This window comes from Rhododendron vialii, chromosome 1a (assembly GCF_030253575.1).
Source record: "Rhododendron vialii isolate Sample 1 chromosome 1a, ASM3025357v1".
NCBI classification, from domain to species: domain Eukaryota; kingdom Viridiplantae; phylum Streptophyta; class Magnoliopsida; order Ericales; family Ericaceae; genus Rhododendron; species Rhododendron vialii.
The window spans coordinates 48543242-48557422 of NC_080557.1; the positions used below are offsets into that span (position 1 = coordinate 48543242).

At 39.0% G+C, this 14181-nt stretch overlaps 3 protein-coding genes across 4 annotated transcripts; 2 read left to right on the forward strand and 1 right to left on the reverse strand.

The window, feature by feature from the left end:
- Window positions 1-489: 489 nt before the first annotated feature.
- On the forward strand, window positions 490-6678 carry LOC131304814 (uncharacterized). 2 transcript variants are annotated; one of them, XM_058332216.1, is made up of 9 exons: window positions 490-752; window positions 2073-2203; window positions 2300-2385; window positions 2527-2621; window positions 3428-3524; window positions 4653-4767; window positions 4961-5115; window positions 5235-5360; window positions 6253-6678. In XM_058332216.1, exons 1-9 carry the CDS (start codon window positions 571-573, stop codon window positions 6496-6498), a joined length of 1233 nt encoding a protein of 410 aa, XP_058188199.1. In that variant the 5' UTR covers window positions 490-570; the 3' UTR covers window positions 6499-6678. The 2 variants fall into 2 exon arrangements, with proteins under 2 accessions (XP_058188199.1, XP_058188209.1); XM_058332226.1 differs by lacking the exons at window positions 490-752; window positions 2527-2621 and having other exon boundaries at window positions 3193-3524.
- Window positions 6679-10089: 3411 nt separating this feature from the next.
- Window positions 10090-11153, forward strand: LOC131305515 (zinc finger protein GIS3-like). The gene has a single exon (XM_058332413.1). The coding sequence runs from the start codon at window positions 10203-10205 to the stop codon at window positions 10707-10709; it is 507 nt and encodes a 168-aa protein (XP_058188396.1). The 5' UTR covers window positions 10090-10202; the 3' UTR covers window positions 10710-11153.
- A 480-nt stretch (window positions 11154-11633) lies between these two features.
- On the reverse strand, window positions 11634-12777 carry LOC131305202 (uncharacterized). The gene is made up of 2 exons (XM_058332390.1): window positions 12199-12777; window positions 11634-12159 (listed from the first exon to the last, which is right to left on the reverse strand). The coding sequence occupies exons 1-2, from the start codon at window positions 12606-12608 to the stop codon at window positions 11823-11825; spliced, it is 747 nt and encodes a 248-aa protein (XP_058188373.1). The 5' UTR covers window positions 12609-12777; the 3' UTR covers window positions 11634-11822.
- Window positions 12778-14181: the final 1404 nt, after the last annotated feature.

The following is a 14181-nucleotide window of genomic DNA, read 5'->3' on the forward strand; positions in this document are numbered from 1 at the left end:
ACCGGCCGGAAATGCTGGTGTTCAAGATAAGTAGCAAGGAGTAAGGACCCCTTGCTGCTGGTTAGTTATTCAATAGTCTCATACTACCGTGTGACATATCCACGTGGTGCTCCCAACCAACCAAGTAACGAAAAACTTTACAAGTAGCACATAGTTATTGTCTCTTGTGGGTGGTTGGGAAATAAAGATTGACCCACTTAATATGAGTGGCGATAATTTATTGGCCGAGAATACCAAGTAGGACATGCCACATAATACTCTTGAACTATTGAAGAATTTTCCGCGTTCAAAATAATAAGGCCCATTCCACTAAAAGATACTATTTTTTTAATTAAAAATAACGCATTGTGAGAAAATAAACTCGTAAAACGAAAAATAAATATTTTAAAATAAAAATCTTTGCATAATGGGGCCTAATTCAATGAACCGCCAAACGACATGACGATACGTAAACATTAAAGAAACCAAAGGTGTAGTAGGGGTAATTTTACTTGCAGACGGATTATTTGGACTGCGCGCGAAACGGCTCAAACGGTAGAAGAAGAGAAAGGATAAGGTGAGGTGAGGGGGATGGAGGAGAAGCTATCGGCGGTGGCGAAGACACTAAAACCCTCTCCAATTCAACAACTGTCCCTTCTTGCCCAGAGTTGCAACGCTGTCAACCTCGCCGAAGGCTTCCCTGATTTCCCCGCTCCTTCCCACATCAAGGACGCCGCCGTCTCCGCCATCAATTCCGACTTCAATCAATACAGGTTTTCTTTCCCCTAACCACCTTTCCATATTTATTTATACTATACTATTATCATTGCTGCTGCCTCAATGTCAATGATTAGCTCGGAGTCCTGACTGTCAATGATCCTCTTTGATTTTCATAGTCTGTTTGGCAACAAAGAAGTGTCAGACAAGTAAAGTAATGGAGTGATTTAGCGATATTACTGCATTAGATTGATTTACTCATCTGGGGATTTCGTTTTATTATCGGAAGAATTTTGGGCTATATTCCTGCTTCTGCTTCGTACATTTTTCTCATCAAATTGGACCTGACCCATTTGAGAGAATTAGAAGCCTTTGCACAATTCACTTCTGATATCAATAAAAGGTACTCCTGAATGGAGCATATGGGTGCTCATTAGAGTAACTAACTCACCAACCCATCTCAATTTCTGTAAAATGGAGACTCACACCTCCAACCAAACTCTATATTGCATCTCTGAAATGGATACCTCTCCATAGTTGTAAATTTGTCATGAAAATGGAGATGAGCCTCCCCATGTTGGGAAACCTTCATGCTATTTATATCACCTTGATGAAAGACCAGTGTTGATATTTGATAAATATTTCAGAAATTAAAGAATGCAATTTGTTGGGAAAGTTGAGTCTTGGAAAGAAATCAAGGAATTTTTAAATGAGCAGAGAAGAAATTGAGAACTACAATTGTAATGTGTCTTGAGTCTCGAAAATGGAACAGTGGACTGGACTTGCTCTTATGCAAGTTATATTTTGAAGTGAGTGCTGCTATACACACGTAGACATATTGTACATCTTTCGGAAACCAAACTAGACACCACAAATATTTAATAGATTTTCCCACAAAAAATTCTTGTGCAGAAGCCACACTTGTTTATTACATAAATATGAACCCTCATAATAAAACTTTTCCTACTGTACTCCCCTTGGTAACTACACTCCAACATTCGTACTAAAACCACAAAGCCTTGTAACTTTGCTTATGAAACAGAGGTTTATATAATAAAATTCTCCTATCGTGAATGCAACTGCACTAGCAGGTAGATCTTTCTCAATACATTGGTTATAACAATTGGACACTCGCAGCATATTTGGTAATTTCCATTCTTAAATATCATTTCTTCTCATACAGTTTATGATTGGCATGCTTGTATAATCGTATAATGTTTATATAGTCAACGTGACACTTATTTCACACCACCATAATGTGACATTAAAGAGGGCTGGAAAGTGTATGAGACACGATAAGGGATCAAGATCTTTGTAAATCACATGATTATTTTTATTTTTGGTCATAAATTGATGATTTTCCTGGTTTACACCAGGCATGTTCAAGGAATTTGTGATCAAGTGGCAAAGATCATAAAGTACATGCATGGATTAGATGTCGAACCTCTAACGGATATAGCTATTTGCTGTGGTCAGTCCGAGGCATTTGCGGCAACAACGTTTGCGTGTATGTTTTCTGATCTTAGATGGTTTATTATGTCAGAGTCTCAGTTATATGGTTCATTTCGTTGACTCTTGTATATTCACGTTTTTTTGTTGGCAGTATTAGACAAGGGTGATGAAGTTGTACTGTTTGATCCTTCATATGAGACATATGAAACATGCATCAAATTAGCTGGAGGTGTCCCAGTAAGATACTTTTGGTTCACTGAGAGATATCTTCATTCATTGTCCTTTCAATGTAGATCTGGTTGATTTCTAATGCAAGCATTGTCGTTTTGTGTCAGAATTATACTATCCCTACCTTTTTAACTAAGAAAACGGAAACAGGTATATGTGCCACTCGACCCACCTTGCTGGACTTTGGATGCAGATAAACTCATGAAGTCCTTAACTGTTAAAACAAAAGCTATTGTATTGAACAGGTGATTAAATTTCTTTTTCTTTTTTTTTTCATCTTTTGAAAGGCAGATTTGGAATATGAAGGAAACTTGGAAACTTATGATATTCACAAGCACGAAACACGTCGGCATATAATATACCCATATTAGAGCAGGTTGTTGTTTGACAGAACAGATGAACTACAGTTGTTTGGAAGTCATGATCCTAAGTTAGCAGTAAAGTGTTATCTGTATAAAATTTCCCCTAGCGCGGCTTGTTCTAGGACTCACATTATCGTGTTTTTGAGCTTTTACAGATTTTGAGTGGATGGAATATTGAAATTTACTATCTGGAGTGTCAATTTTCAAATCAAAGCATTGTCTATATACTTAATAGCTCTCTCTCCTTCCACTACAAACTCAATGAATTGGTATTAAATCCAAAATGTTAGTACTTCCAAACCAAAATATGCAAGGCTTGTCTGACTGAAAGTTTGATAAAAGATTTGCCGAGAACAAGTAGCCCTCTTTCCTCCACCCAACAGTAATGTTTCCTCGTGAGATGGCATAATTTCTTTATCTTTGTTACTTATGTGGTTGTATATTTTGTTCCAAGGAACTTACGTTTCCAGGTTGGCTGAAATTGGTACTGGTTTGAGATCCATGGAAGTATGCAATTTATCAACTGTTTCCCAATCGAAAACAACTGTGCATCATGCACAGACAGCAAGCTTCTCAATGCTGCCTGATAGGAAAAGATATTTTGAGTTTATAAAACTGTTCACTGGAACATTTGTAAATATGGCGTTACTGTATCATAGTTGGAAATGCACTGATATATTGTGGCACAGCCCTCATAATCCAACTGGAAAAGTTTTCACCAAGGATGAGCTTGAGACAGTTGCTGGAGCTTGCCACACCAGGGATTTACTGGCCATAACAGATGAAGTATGAAAAAGTCAATTTGCTTATGCACATTTAGCGATTCTGTGCTTGACATTATAGTTATTCCATGCGCCTTGTGGCTTGGAAGCCGAACATACGTTAAATTTTAGTTTCCTGTAACTTGTAAATCGGGAGACAATTTATGAAAGGTGGGGTTTGATACACATACCACAACTATGAGACGAGAGGGGAAGACTTCCTTTGAGTAAATTTTCTACACATTTGAAACACATGCAATTGTGTCTGTCATCGATTCATCTGTAATAGTAAGTTTCAATCGCAATATGATTCTCAGTCAAACTTGGGGGCTGTAATTGTTTATGGAGTACTGTTTATCAAAGAGAGGAATTGTTTACTACTAGATGGATTTCATGCACTCTGCACCAAATCATTATTTGTTATTACTTGACGCAGGTCATATACGCCTCATCAAATCATAATTTATTTAAGAGCAGGTCATATACGCCTCATCAAATCATAATTTATTTAAGAGAAAAAGATGGTCGCATATCGTCGGGATAAGAAATGGAGTCAGGAAGGAGGAATAATGGGAAACTATGGATAATCATCATATCTGTCAGTTGCTGTTGGTAATTGATGGAATGTTGAAAGATTGTTTTTTTATTTTTTACCTTTTTTGTTTCTCTGGGGAACACGTTGAGTACTACTGAATTAATTAGGACGAGAAATCTTACCATTAGGCATTCTCACTGGCATAGTTCCAAGTACTACAAATAGAAACATGCATTGTTTGTCTGCCTTGCCATATGGGCGACTGAGAAAAATTCTATTCCAGAAATAGACGAATGAAATAATAGATTATGAAGAAAACAGATGTAGTAGTAATTGATCCAATCATCTTTTTAGGAAATCTTGCATGGACTGGTGCTGATTCCTTATTCTCTTTCAAGACCTGAACATCAGTGCAATCCCTAATAAGTGAAATCTACTGTCTCCTAAACAGCCTTCTACATGCAATGGATTGTTTTTGTTTGATGGGAACTGCCAATAACCAAGGAAAAATAAAAAAACATGGAAGTTGCTGAATTTGATAGCATGTCTTTCCCATTATTTGCTGTTATTACTTATTTGCAATTTGGTCTTTTAAGTTTTCTGGATCTCTTTTTCCAGGTATATGAGCATATAACATATGACAAGAAGAAACATATATCGTTGGCCTCACTTCCAGGAATGCAAAAACGAACTATCATTACCTCTTCATTGTCAAAGACATACAGTGTTACAGGCATGCTTCAATACCTTACCTACAAGACTTGTTCCATAAGTTGCAAAGGGTGGGAGATTACCTGGTCTTCCATGATTCTGTTGAAGTATCTCTACCATTCTTACATTGTCTTCTTACTGCTAGTTGGAAAAGATTTCTTCTTTTGCTCATGTTTGGATCTGCATTTTGTCAACATGTGTGTGTTCCCTGTCAGGTTGGAGGGTCGGATGGGCAGTTGCTTCTGCTTGTATTGCGTCTGCTATTAGAAATATCCATATCAAACTAACAGACTCTGCTCCAGCACCTTTCCAGGAAGCTGCCTTGACTGCATTGAGAAGCCCCTTAGAGTACTTTGAATTATTGCGAAGGGTAGGAATAAAGAACTACCTTTTCCAGGCTTTGTCAATTTGATTGTGTGCAATTGCGCAGTTATTGGAGAAATGTGTAATCATATTTATGCCAATTATCTTTTAATGCGTGGTGCTTAGGATTATGAATCAAGAAGAGATTACACAGTCAAGTTGCTTTCTGGGGTTGGTTTCCAGGTTCAGTTTAAGCCTGAGGGTTCATTTTTTCTTTTTGTGGAGCTTCCAGAGAATTGCGTGGTATCTGATGTATGTATCTTCTTGATTTAGTCCAATCATATTACGAGTTCAAGAATAGGTGTTTGTTGCCTTTGTGTTTATTTCCATGATTAGGTGTGATTGCTGTGAAGCTGTCTAATCCATTTGGAATATTAAGTCCTCCAATTATAAAGGGCAATCCACTCTATGAGACTCCCGCTATGGCCAGTTCTGGGGAGGGTCAGCTATGCGCTGTATTACCCCAACATAAATTCATTATTTTTTCCAATAGTGTTTAATATAAATGCATAATTTATTTTGAAATTAAGTTACATATTGCTATTCCATTTCTTAGTTTACTTATACAGCACAAAGTTGAAGTTCAATATTATGTTATGACAGTCCCTATTATGCGGGAGCTTCGTGCATTGGGTACGCCCTTTTGGGCATTTAGCCCATAAATTGCTTAAGGATGACAAAACTACAATGTTCCCCTTTCATGGTTGGATCTATTGCTTGGATTTGCAACCTTGCGGTATTTGTTGGTTTGATTCGTTTATATTCTCCTTAATCTGTTTCATAGTTTCATATTGTACCTGTAGATATAGAGTGCTAGATTGTATTTTAGCCGGAAAAAGCTTTAAAAAAAATGCTACTAATCTTTTATATCAACCAGAACTCATAAATCAAAATCTACCAAACACAAATTTGGTGTATGTGCTGTAATGGTTTATGGGCCAAAACACCAGCACAACTGTTTGAGTCCAAGAAATAGGATTCACCCTGTTGTCTTTTTGTAGACATTCATATAAGACATTTAATCAGTTTCTAGCCATGTACTTGAAGGCCAAACTTGTTGAACTTGAAGTATTTCATTTCTTCATTTGATTAATGTTGTGCTGTTTATATGTTGGTGGATTAACATAGAGCTTAACGCTTTCAGGTGGAATTTGTTGAGGAACTAATTAAACAAGCGGGGGTGGTTGCTGTACCAGGATGCGGATTTTTTCACAGAGACTTATATTTGGATAAGTTTTTTCCAGCAGATTATAGCTATCAGAAAAGATATATCAGGTTTGCTTTCTGCAAAAGTGATGCCACTTTGGCTGCCGCTGCACAAAAAATTGGTGAGCTTGTGAATTCTTCAGGGCTTCTCAAACTGTTCCATTCTGACAGAAAGATGCAGTAAGATGACATGTGGGAAGTAATGGTATGTTATTTAACCTCATTAAATTTGGCCGCTGATAATACAGGGAAAGTATGAGATGTACTGACCCTAATGGACATTCATTATGCATTGTATTGCTAGTGCAGTGTGTTTTACAACTTGCAAATGTTTCCCAGTATAAGCATAAAGACTTTAATGCCCTGTCACCTTTCTGAATATGACATCAACATACAACCTGTGGGGAAAGCTGATGAATTTAAATTTAAATAATCATTCTTTGTAAAAAGGAGTTGGCATGTTGCTTCATAGTAAAGTGAAGATACAAAAGCTAAATGCTTTATTACCAACAGAACTTTCTATTTCCCAAGATACGTAACCTCCCTTGCTTGGTAAAGGAATACATGGACCAAAGTACATCCTTTCCGCCATTCTAAACTTTGCTTCAAATCTCTTCCTGCCCCTACTTTCTATTCCACTACCATAGCCCGATTAGTCACCCAATTAATCTATGCAAGAGAATACCAACACAGAAACAAATTCAAAGCAATCTGTCATTTCTGCTCACGACACGATTTGAGGAATATGGCTACTGAAAAAGTGAGGGATGAAATTTCGGGCGGCAACAGTGGTTGCAACCAAGATTGTGCAGCTGAAAGAATGTCAAACTACAGAGAAAATGTAGAATGCCACCTGGGAAAAATGCTTGCTCAAAGAGCAGTTTTTGGCTCAAGCCACAGACGAGCAGGAGGAAGGAAGGTCGGGACTAATAACGCGAGGATGTCACCAAGTAGGCTAAGCAGGGTTTCTTTGCCTGATGAATCACAAAACAAGTAGACGGGTAGAGTTTCTTCTGCTGATTGAATCAGAAAACTAGAGGAATGTCAATATTCCACTTCTTTAGTACTCCATAGACCTTTAAGGTTTTTTTTTAATCATAAATCCTGTCCTGTAAAATTCTTATAGAGCAGTAATTTGAAAAATTAAGATTTTCGTCCTAACGATTCCTTTCACAATACGGAGAAACAGTGATATCTAGTAGTTCATTTAGTTTAGATATTTATTTCTTTTACTTCAGAAGATGACTGCGTAAAATTAACAAAAAAAAAAAATAGAAAAATGGATGAAATGGGTGGTTGATTGTGGTTTGCAGTCACAAACCACTACTAAAAGTAACACACAAACCAGAGTTTGATGTCATTTCGTTGAAGAACTTACTACCCTAACCATAATCTAAACCTTAATGCTAAAAACATGCTACGAAGTGTAGAAAACAGTCCCATCGAACTAACTTCATGAAAATTTCTCATCCTTTCTTTATCACACTTCAACCGAGGACTCGTTTCGATTATCTAATTTTTTAGGATACTGCATTCATGTTACTTTAGGTAAGTCTTCCCGTAGGTTTAAATTTTATTTGCACACTGTATTTCTAGGCATTACCGAATGGCTAATACCTACTAGTGGTAGTCAACTACTACTTACTTTCCTCACCCAAGTAGCGAATGTTTTTTGATTCGCATACACACAAATCTACAATCTAAACATTGTTCCCAAAAGCCCAAGAACTACCATAGTTCAAAAGCAAAGAGGCAAGAACCTAAGCCTAGGATTATGGTACCATTCCTGATGTACCTCAGTAACCTATGCAACTCAATCTTGTACCTCTAAGCAAGCCCCCAAATCACAAGGCACGGGTAAACGATTAAACCTACGACATTGCGTAATGTGAGGTCCATTAGGTGGTGGTGGTGGTGGTGTCACCTATATTGTCAACATCATATGATACCTATAAAGGTGATGGCCATGGGTATAATGTTCAATACGGTCGACATTGAAACTCATTGTTGAACACGATATGAAGAAATCTAGATTACACATGGTGTGGAGATTGCATGGGACAGGGAATTTCTGGGGGCCTAACTTAGAAGGGAGCAGTAAGACTAGTAGTCAGGTCAGTCGCACCCTTCCAGCTTGGAAAGGGAAAAGCTACCCCTGAAAAGCTCCCACAGCTACATAGCTGGGTCTTCCTTAAAAGAAAGTGGGGAGCTTTTTCGGGAATTGGTTCCCCACGCAAGATTAAATGTAGACATGAAATGTGAGATCTGAAAAGCGCAAGATTAGGGCACTAGTGGTTGTTCCTTGTACTTTGATGTCCCATGATCTTTTAAAGCTACAATGGTAAATCATCTCATGCCATAGCTTGTTGAAATCTATTATGTTCACTTTCCTGTTTTCCCTTCTTCTTTTCATGTGACTAAGCATTCGTTAAAACGAGGATAGTAGAGTTAATGTTAGATTCGGTTCCAATTGTTTCTTCAGCTCGCTAAAGGTTAAGCCCAGTCAAGCTACGTATAGCCAGCCAGTTCATGGTAGTTGAGTCATGAGAATTCAATCAACTCCATAAAAAGTGAGAGTAAGATTGCTCGTCCATTATTCTTCGCCCTCACGTTTGCAAGGCGGACTTCTTTTGCTCAACTACATATGGTTCATGTGTATTAGAAGCTACAGATTTAACGGGTTGTCTATGATTCATCACTATAATGTTTTAAAGGTTATTCTGGGCCCATTGCCACGACATTCTTAACCTGTAGTTTTACCCGTATCTGTAGGGTTAGTTTTCATCCCATACTCCATGATTTGATGCCATTAACGCCCCAGTAGTGGGTTTTAGAGCTAGCCTAACCTGTTTGTCCCAGATACAATAAACCTAGAGTCCTTTTTTGGGCATCGCATTGTCGGAATAAAGAAAAGGGCAGATCAAGATTAGCAAGATGTTTCTAGAGCGGGATAAACTCTGTTAGATGGAATTCCTCACTTGTAGCCTACACCACTACATGATTGTCATGGAGAGTTTGTTTCATATTTTCTAAGTTGTTTTGATTGTGCTTAAGACCAGAAACGTAAGTCTCCACTCTGCATGCAATATTGCAATTGTGTGAAACAACCATCCAATTCTAAATTACCCTACAATTTTTTTTAGTACTTAAGAGTGCACCAAAAAATAAGAAAAGTGAAAAACAATTCTTAAAATACAGTATTAAAAGTTTGAAGAATCTGCTAAGAAAAGAGAAAAAAATGGTTCTCTGAGCACCGTACACGTACGCTTAATGCTAAATTTTGAAGTGTCTCTTGGGAGATTTTAGGGGCTAACATATATTAAAGATTTGACATGAAAATCTGTCCTTGTTGATCTCACGCACACATCAATGGCAGACAGTTTGTGTCTCGTCATGTCATGAAGCTAACATGCATGCATGGTACCCAAATACGTGTCGCCTTGCCCGTGGACTCAAACTCTGGAAAAAATAGTGCACTAGTTTGTGGTGACTTCTTTCAGACCAAGACGACTGAAATGCATCCCCCCATTTGCAGCCACTGTAATGAACAAGAACATACTGTGGAAACTTTTATGTCCAACTCAATACTAATTGGCAACGAGTGGAGAGGTGCTTCATGTTATTATACATTCCACTCCCAAGCAATGTGGGACTATGTCTCCTTAGCATCTCCTCACGTGCAGCCACGTTGAGGTCTGTCACGTGTAGCCTCTTTTTGGGTCTATCATTGTGCAATTTTTTGCTAGTCTGTCATCGTGGGGTGTGGATTGTGGTATCCGACCCAACGAATCGAGTATTATGAGGTCTAGCTATGCTGTCATTTTGGTATAAATATAGGCCCTTTGGCTTCATAGAAACCAGCTCCCTCTCCATCCCTCTCCATCTGTCATGGAGGAGGAAAGCTTTAACCCCACCAATACGAGGGAGGCTTCAGCATTCAAACTATTTGGTTTTCAGCTGAGTGAGGGCAATGAAGGAGGAAGAGAGAAAACAACAGGACACTGGGGATCAGAAAACAAGAAATTCGAGTGTCAATACTGTGATCGATTATTCTCCAACTCTCAGGCACTAGGAGGCCACCAAAATGCACACAAGAGAGAGCGTCAAAGAGCAAAGCGGGCCCAATTTCCGGGCAATCGTCCGCTAATTGCTCTTAGCTCCCGCTCAGTCACGTCGTCGTCGCCATCATCATCATCATCAGTACCCTCAAACCCCCCATGCCCAAAAGTGTTAACCGGCTCTAGTGCCGCTGCTCGTTTTCCCTCTCCGATTTATATTGGGCGGCCACTACATTCTTCTGATGTTGCCACTCCACCTTATAGTCAGTTTTCTGGTATATTGCCTGAGGGGGATGTAGATCTCAATCTTCATCTAAAGCTCTCTACTTCTGGTTGATGTTGGATTTGCATCAAATAAGTTATCTTTCTTTGAACAGTCACTACTATGTTAGCCTACTTCCTACTTCACACACACACCACCACCACCACAACCATTTTCTGAGAGGGAATGCTTCCAAACTATATCAATGTAACGCTTTATTTTAGGCCTAAAGGAGACTTGTCCGAGTTGGGGTTGTGGGAAACCAGTGATTCTGTAGTATAGACGATGTTGAACTTTACCGCGCCAAGGAAAAAAGAAAAAGATGTTACGAGCTCAAAAAGAAAAATACAAAATTGAAAAAAGCATGCAGGTTTTTCTTGTATGAGGCTCAGGGTACAGTTCCAATTTCCTTCCCTTGTTTGTCGCAGTGACTACTATTGCCATCGTAGAGGTGTCCAACCATGGTGTCGTTTGGCAATGTGATTTGGTTTTTTGTCGAAGAGGATTTATCGATCAAAACGGATAGGAGCATTTGTGTGCTTTGATTCATTATGATGATACTCTCCGTAAGATTGTACTCCTTACAAAGCCAGAATCTAATAGGAGGCCAAGCATAATAAGCAAGATGACCTTACAGCTAGCTAAAAAGATAGTAGTACTAAAAGCTAAGGTACAAAGATACGACTGTCGCACAAAGCAACAACGTACGTGAAAGGAAAACAGAAAAAAGAAACTCAAGTATCAAGAAAGAGGTGGTTCTTTCTACTATGCCAAAATTCCCTTGTTCGTTCATGTGGAGTGGAGTATTATTATTCTACGGTCGACATTTCCCCTCAATGAAAGAACAATCTAGAAATTAAAACAAAAGATCGATATATACTTACTGTATAAAGAAGTACGTACTGTGTCTGGATGAAGTATATGCATGCTTTTACCGATATTAATTACAACACCACACAATTAATTAAAGAACCCCTTTTTTTCTTTCTTCCTTCCTCCTTAATTTTCTAGATTTTCATTGCTTCTTTATTCGAAACATACAGTAGTAATATTTAGGCCCAAACTTTCAGACCTAAATAGAATAATAAAACAAATTTGAAGAGATAGATATTACGTGAATATGCATGCATGAACGTTACATTCATATATACCCATCGCGTGTCCCGGCCTCCTGCTCATGTTATGTAATTACCCTCTTGCCACCATCATCTTGTTGTAACGTTCGACCTTCTCCAAGTGTTGAACCCTCATCTGCTGATAAAATTTAGCAATGAATTCCTCGGCCTTCGAATCAATCATCTCATCCCCCACATTATTATTACTAATCCCATCATCTCCCCCATCATCATTGTCGTCAGTTTCACCTTGCTTAGCAACTGCTGGAAGATTAACAGCTGAAGCATATCGGCTCTCTGATCCCTTGTCAAGTTCCTGGAGATTGGTTGTTGAACCATATTGGCTCATTCCGTCGTCAGAATTGGCGGAGGAGTGATTAATAATGGCGTGTGGTGATGGTGGCAGCGGGGTAGACACGTCGTCAGGCCGTTGTTCAACGGTGGGTGAGGCTGCAATCGAATGAGCAGACGGTCGCCGGGATTGGTTGTCCTGGAGATGGAAAGGGCGGATTGACCCGACAATTTTCTTCCACGTGACCTTCGAAGGCACCTCAGGTTTTGGCTTCCCTTCTGGTCGGCAGCGAATCAGGAGCGTTGCTGCCTTGAAGAGGGTGAATGCGCCTCTCTTCTTCTTGTTCTTCTTGCCATCGAGAGGAGGTGTCTTGCCATTTTTGGCGGCGGTGGGGGTGGTTGGAGCTATGATACCGGTGGTGGTGGTGGTTGATTTATCTTCCATCTGAAGATAGGAAGAGAGAATTAAGGCCCTCTTGTTAAGGGTGGTTTGCCCTGCATTGGAAGGGTGACTTGGGGGAGAGGCTGTTGATGTGCTTCCACTATTTATATATAGGGAGGAGGACATATGTTTGAGTACTGGGCTGGAGTACGTTTTGGTTGACCAATGGCATTATGGGCATTCAGAATGTTCTGAGGTTCACGATTCTGGTTTAATAACTACTTTTTTCGTTCTTAATATAGGTACATAAAATTTGCTTGTTTTTAGGACCAGGAAGGTAGTCTCCTGCTAGGGAAAAATATGAATATAGAAATGTAATATTGGTGCATGTTGGTGGAAATGGGATTAATACTTAGTAAATAAGCATTTCATCACGGTGATGAAGTGGTGTACATTTTTTTTTGGCCGCAGTTATCTAGTATTTATCCCCGGTAGACGCGGTTTTTAGGTCCTCCGATCGAGATCAAACAAAGTTGGCTTCCATTACCTTACTGCATGCTAATGTTACATACCTATCTTACAACCGTTCATTAAAAATTTCAAGAAAACGGTAAGGTCGTACTTTGGATAAATACACTCTCCAGTCCTCCTGTCAGCCGGTGTCCGAGAAGTAGTACTTGTAAGGTAGTGGCCGGACTGGAGTTATGTGGTTGCCTCTGCCCAATTCGTACGTCCTTCCTGTACACGTTCATGGGCCAAGAAGGGGTCTGTCTGTCTAGTTGCCCTCTTGGTTGTCGGCCTCTCGGTGCATGGCTATTCTCATAAGTTGCTTGGCTAGCTAGCTAGCTAGCTACTCTCCACAGCCATATGATATGGGCCCAGTAAAAATATACTACTTATCGCCCCCATATAAGGGTTTTGATTAACGTCATGACCAAATGCACTACTAAGTAGGGGAGCCAGTAAATTCCAAATTAATTATGGGCTAGTGCGTCTTTCCGTAGGTGAAGAAAACAAGTTTACTTGTAAAAACACAATGACAATGTGTAACTGGCTGGTTGGGTGTCCCGCTTCTTCCATCATTTTTATTTTTTTTTTCATTCAGAATGTCCTAAATGACCTTTAATTGCAATGATGCACTGAAGCCCATTCGGTCATTCCTTGATCTCAAGAGCATTGAGGAGGAGGATCCTTCCATGATGAAACTTCATGGACAAGAATTTTAAAAAGCCCCCGTCAAATAAAATAACACAATTCCCCTTCTCATAAAAAAAAGTACATTCAACTTTTTCTTACATTTGAATGAATTATGTCCACATAATTGGTTTAAGATTTCAGTCACAACACTTGATCAATGAAACTTGAGATTCGGACATGTTTCATGGGATAACACGATGAAAATATAGTACAGTAGTATTTTTCAGAAAGTAGAACAAGTTCTAGCTAGTACTTCAAGAGTGAAATTTAAACTTTGTTAACAAGCGACTTGTAGACTTGTTTTTTTTTTTTTAATATAATATAAAAAAATGGACACATTATAGAAACATGACCGGGTGAAATTTCAAAAGAATTGAACCTTTTTTTTTTGGAACCAAGAAAATCCTACGCTATACTATCCTAAAGAAAAGGGGAGTTTGGGTGGGGTTTGAACCTTCACCAAATGAAGCGTCTGTTACATGCTCCACCAACTCAGTTAGGAGGCAACTTTGACAGACATAATTAATTTAGTAGTTTACTAATTAAGGCTTTTCCCTTCTCC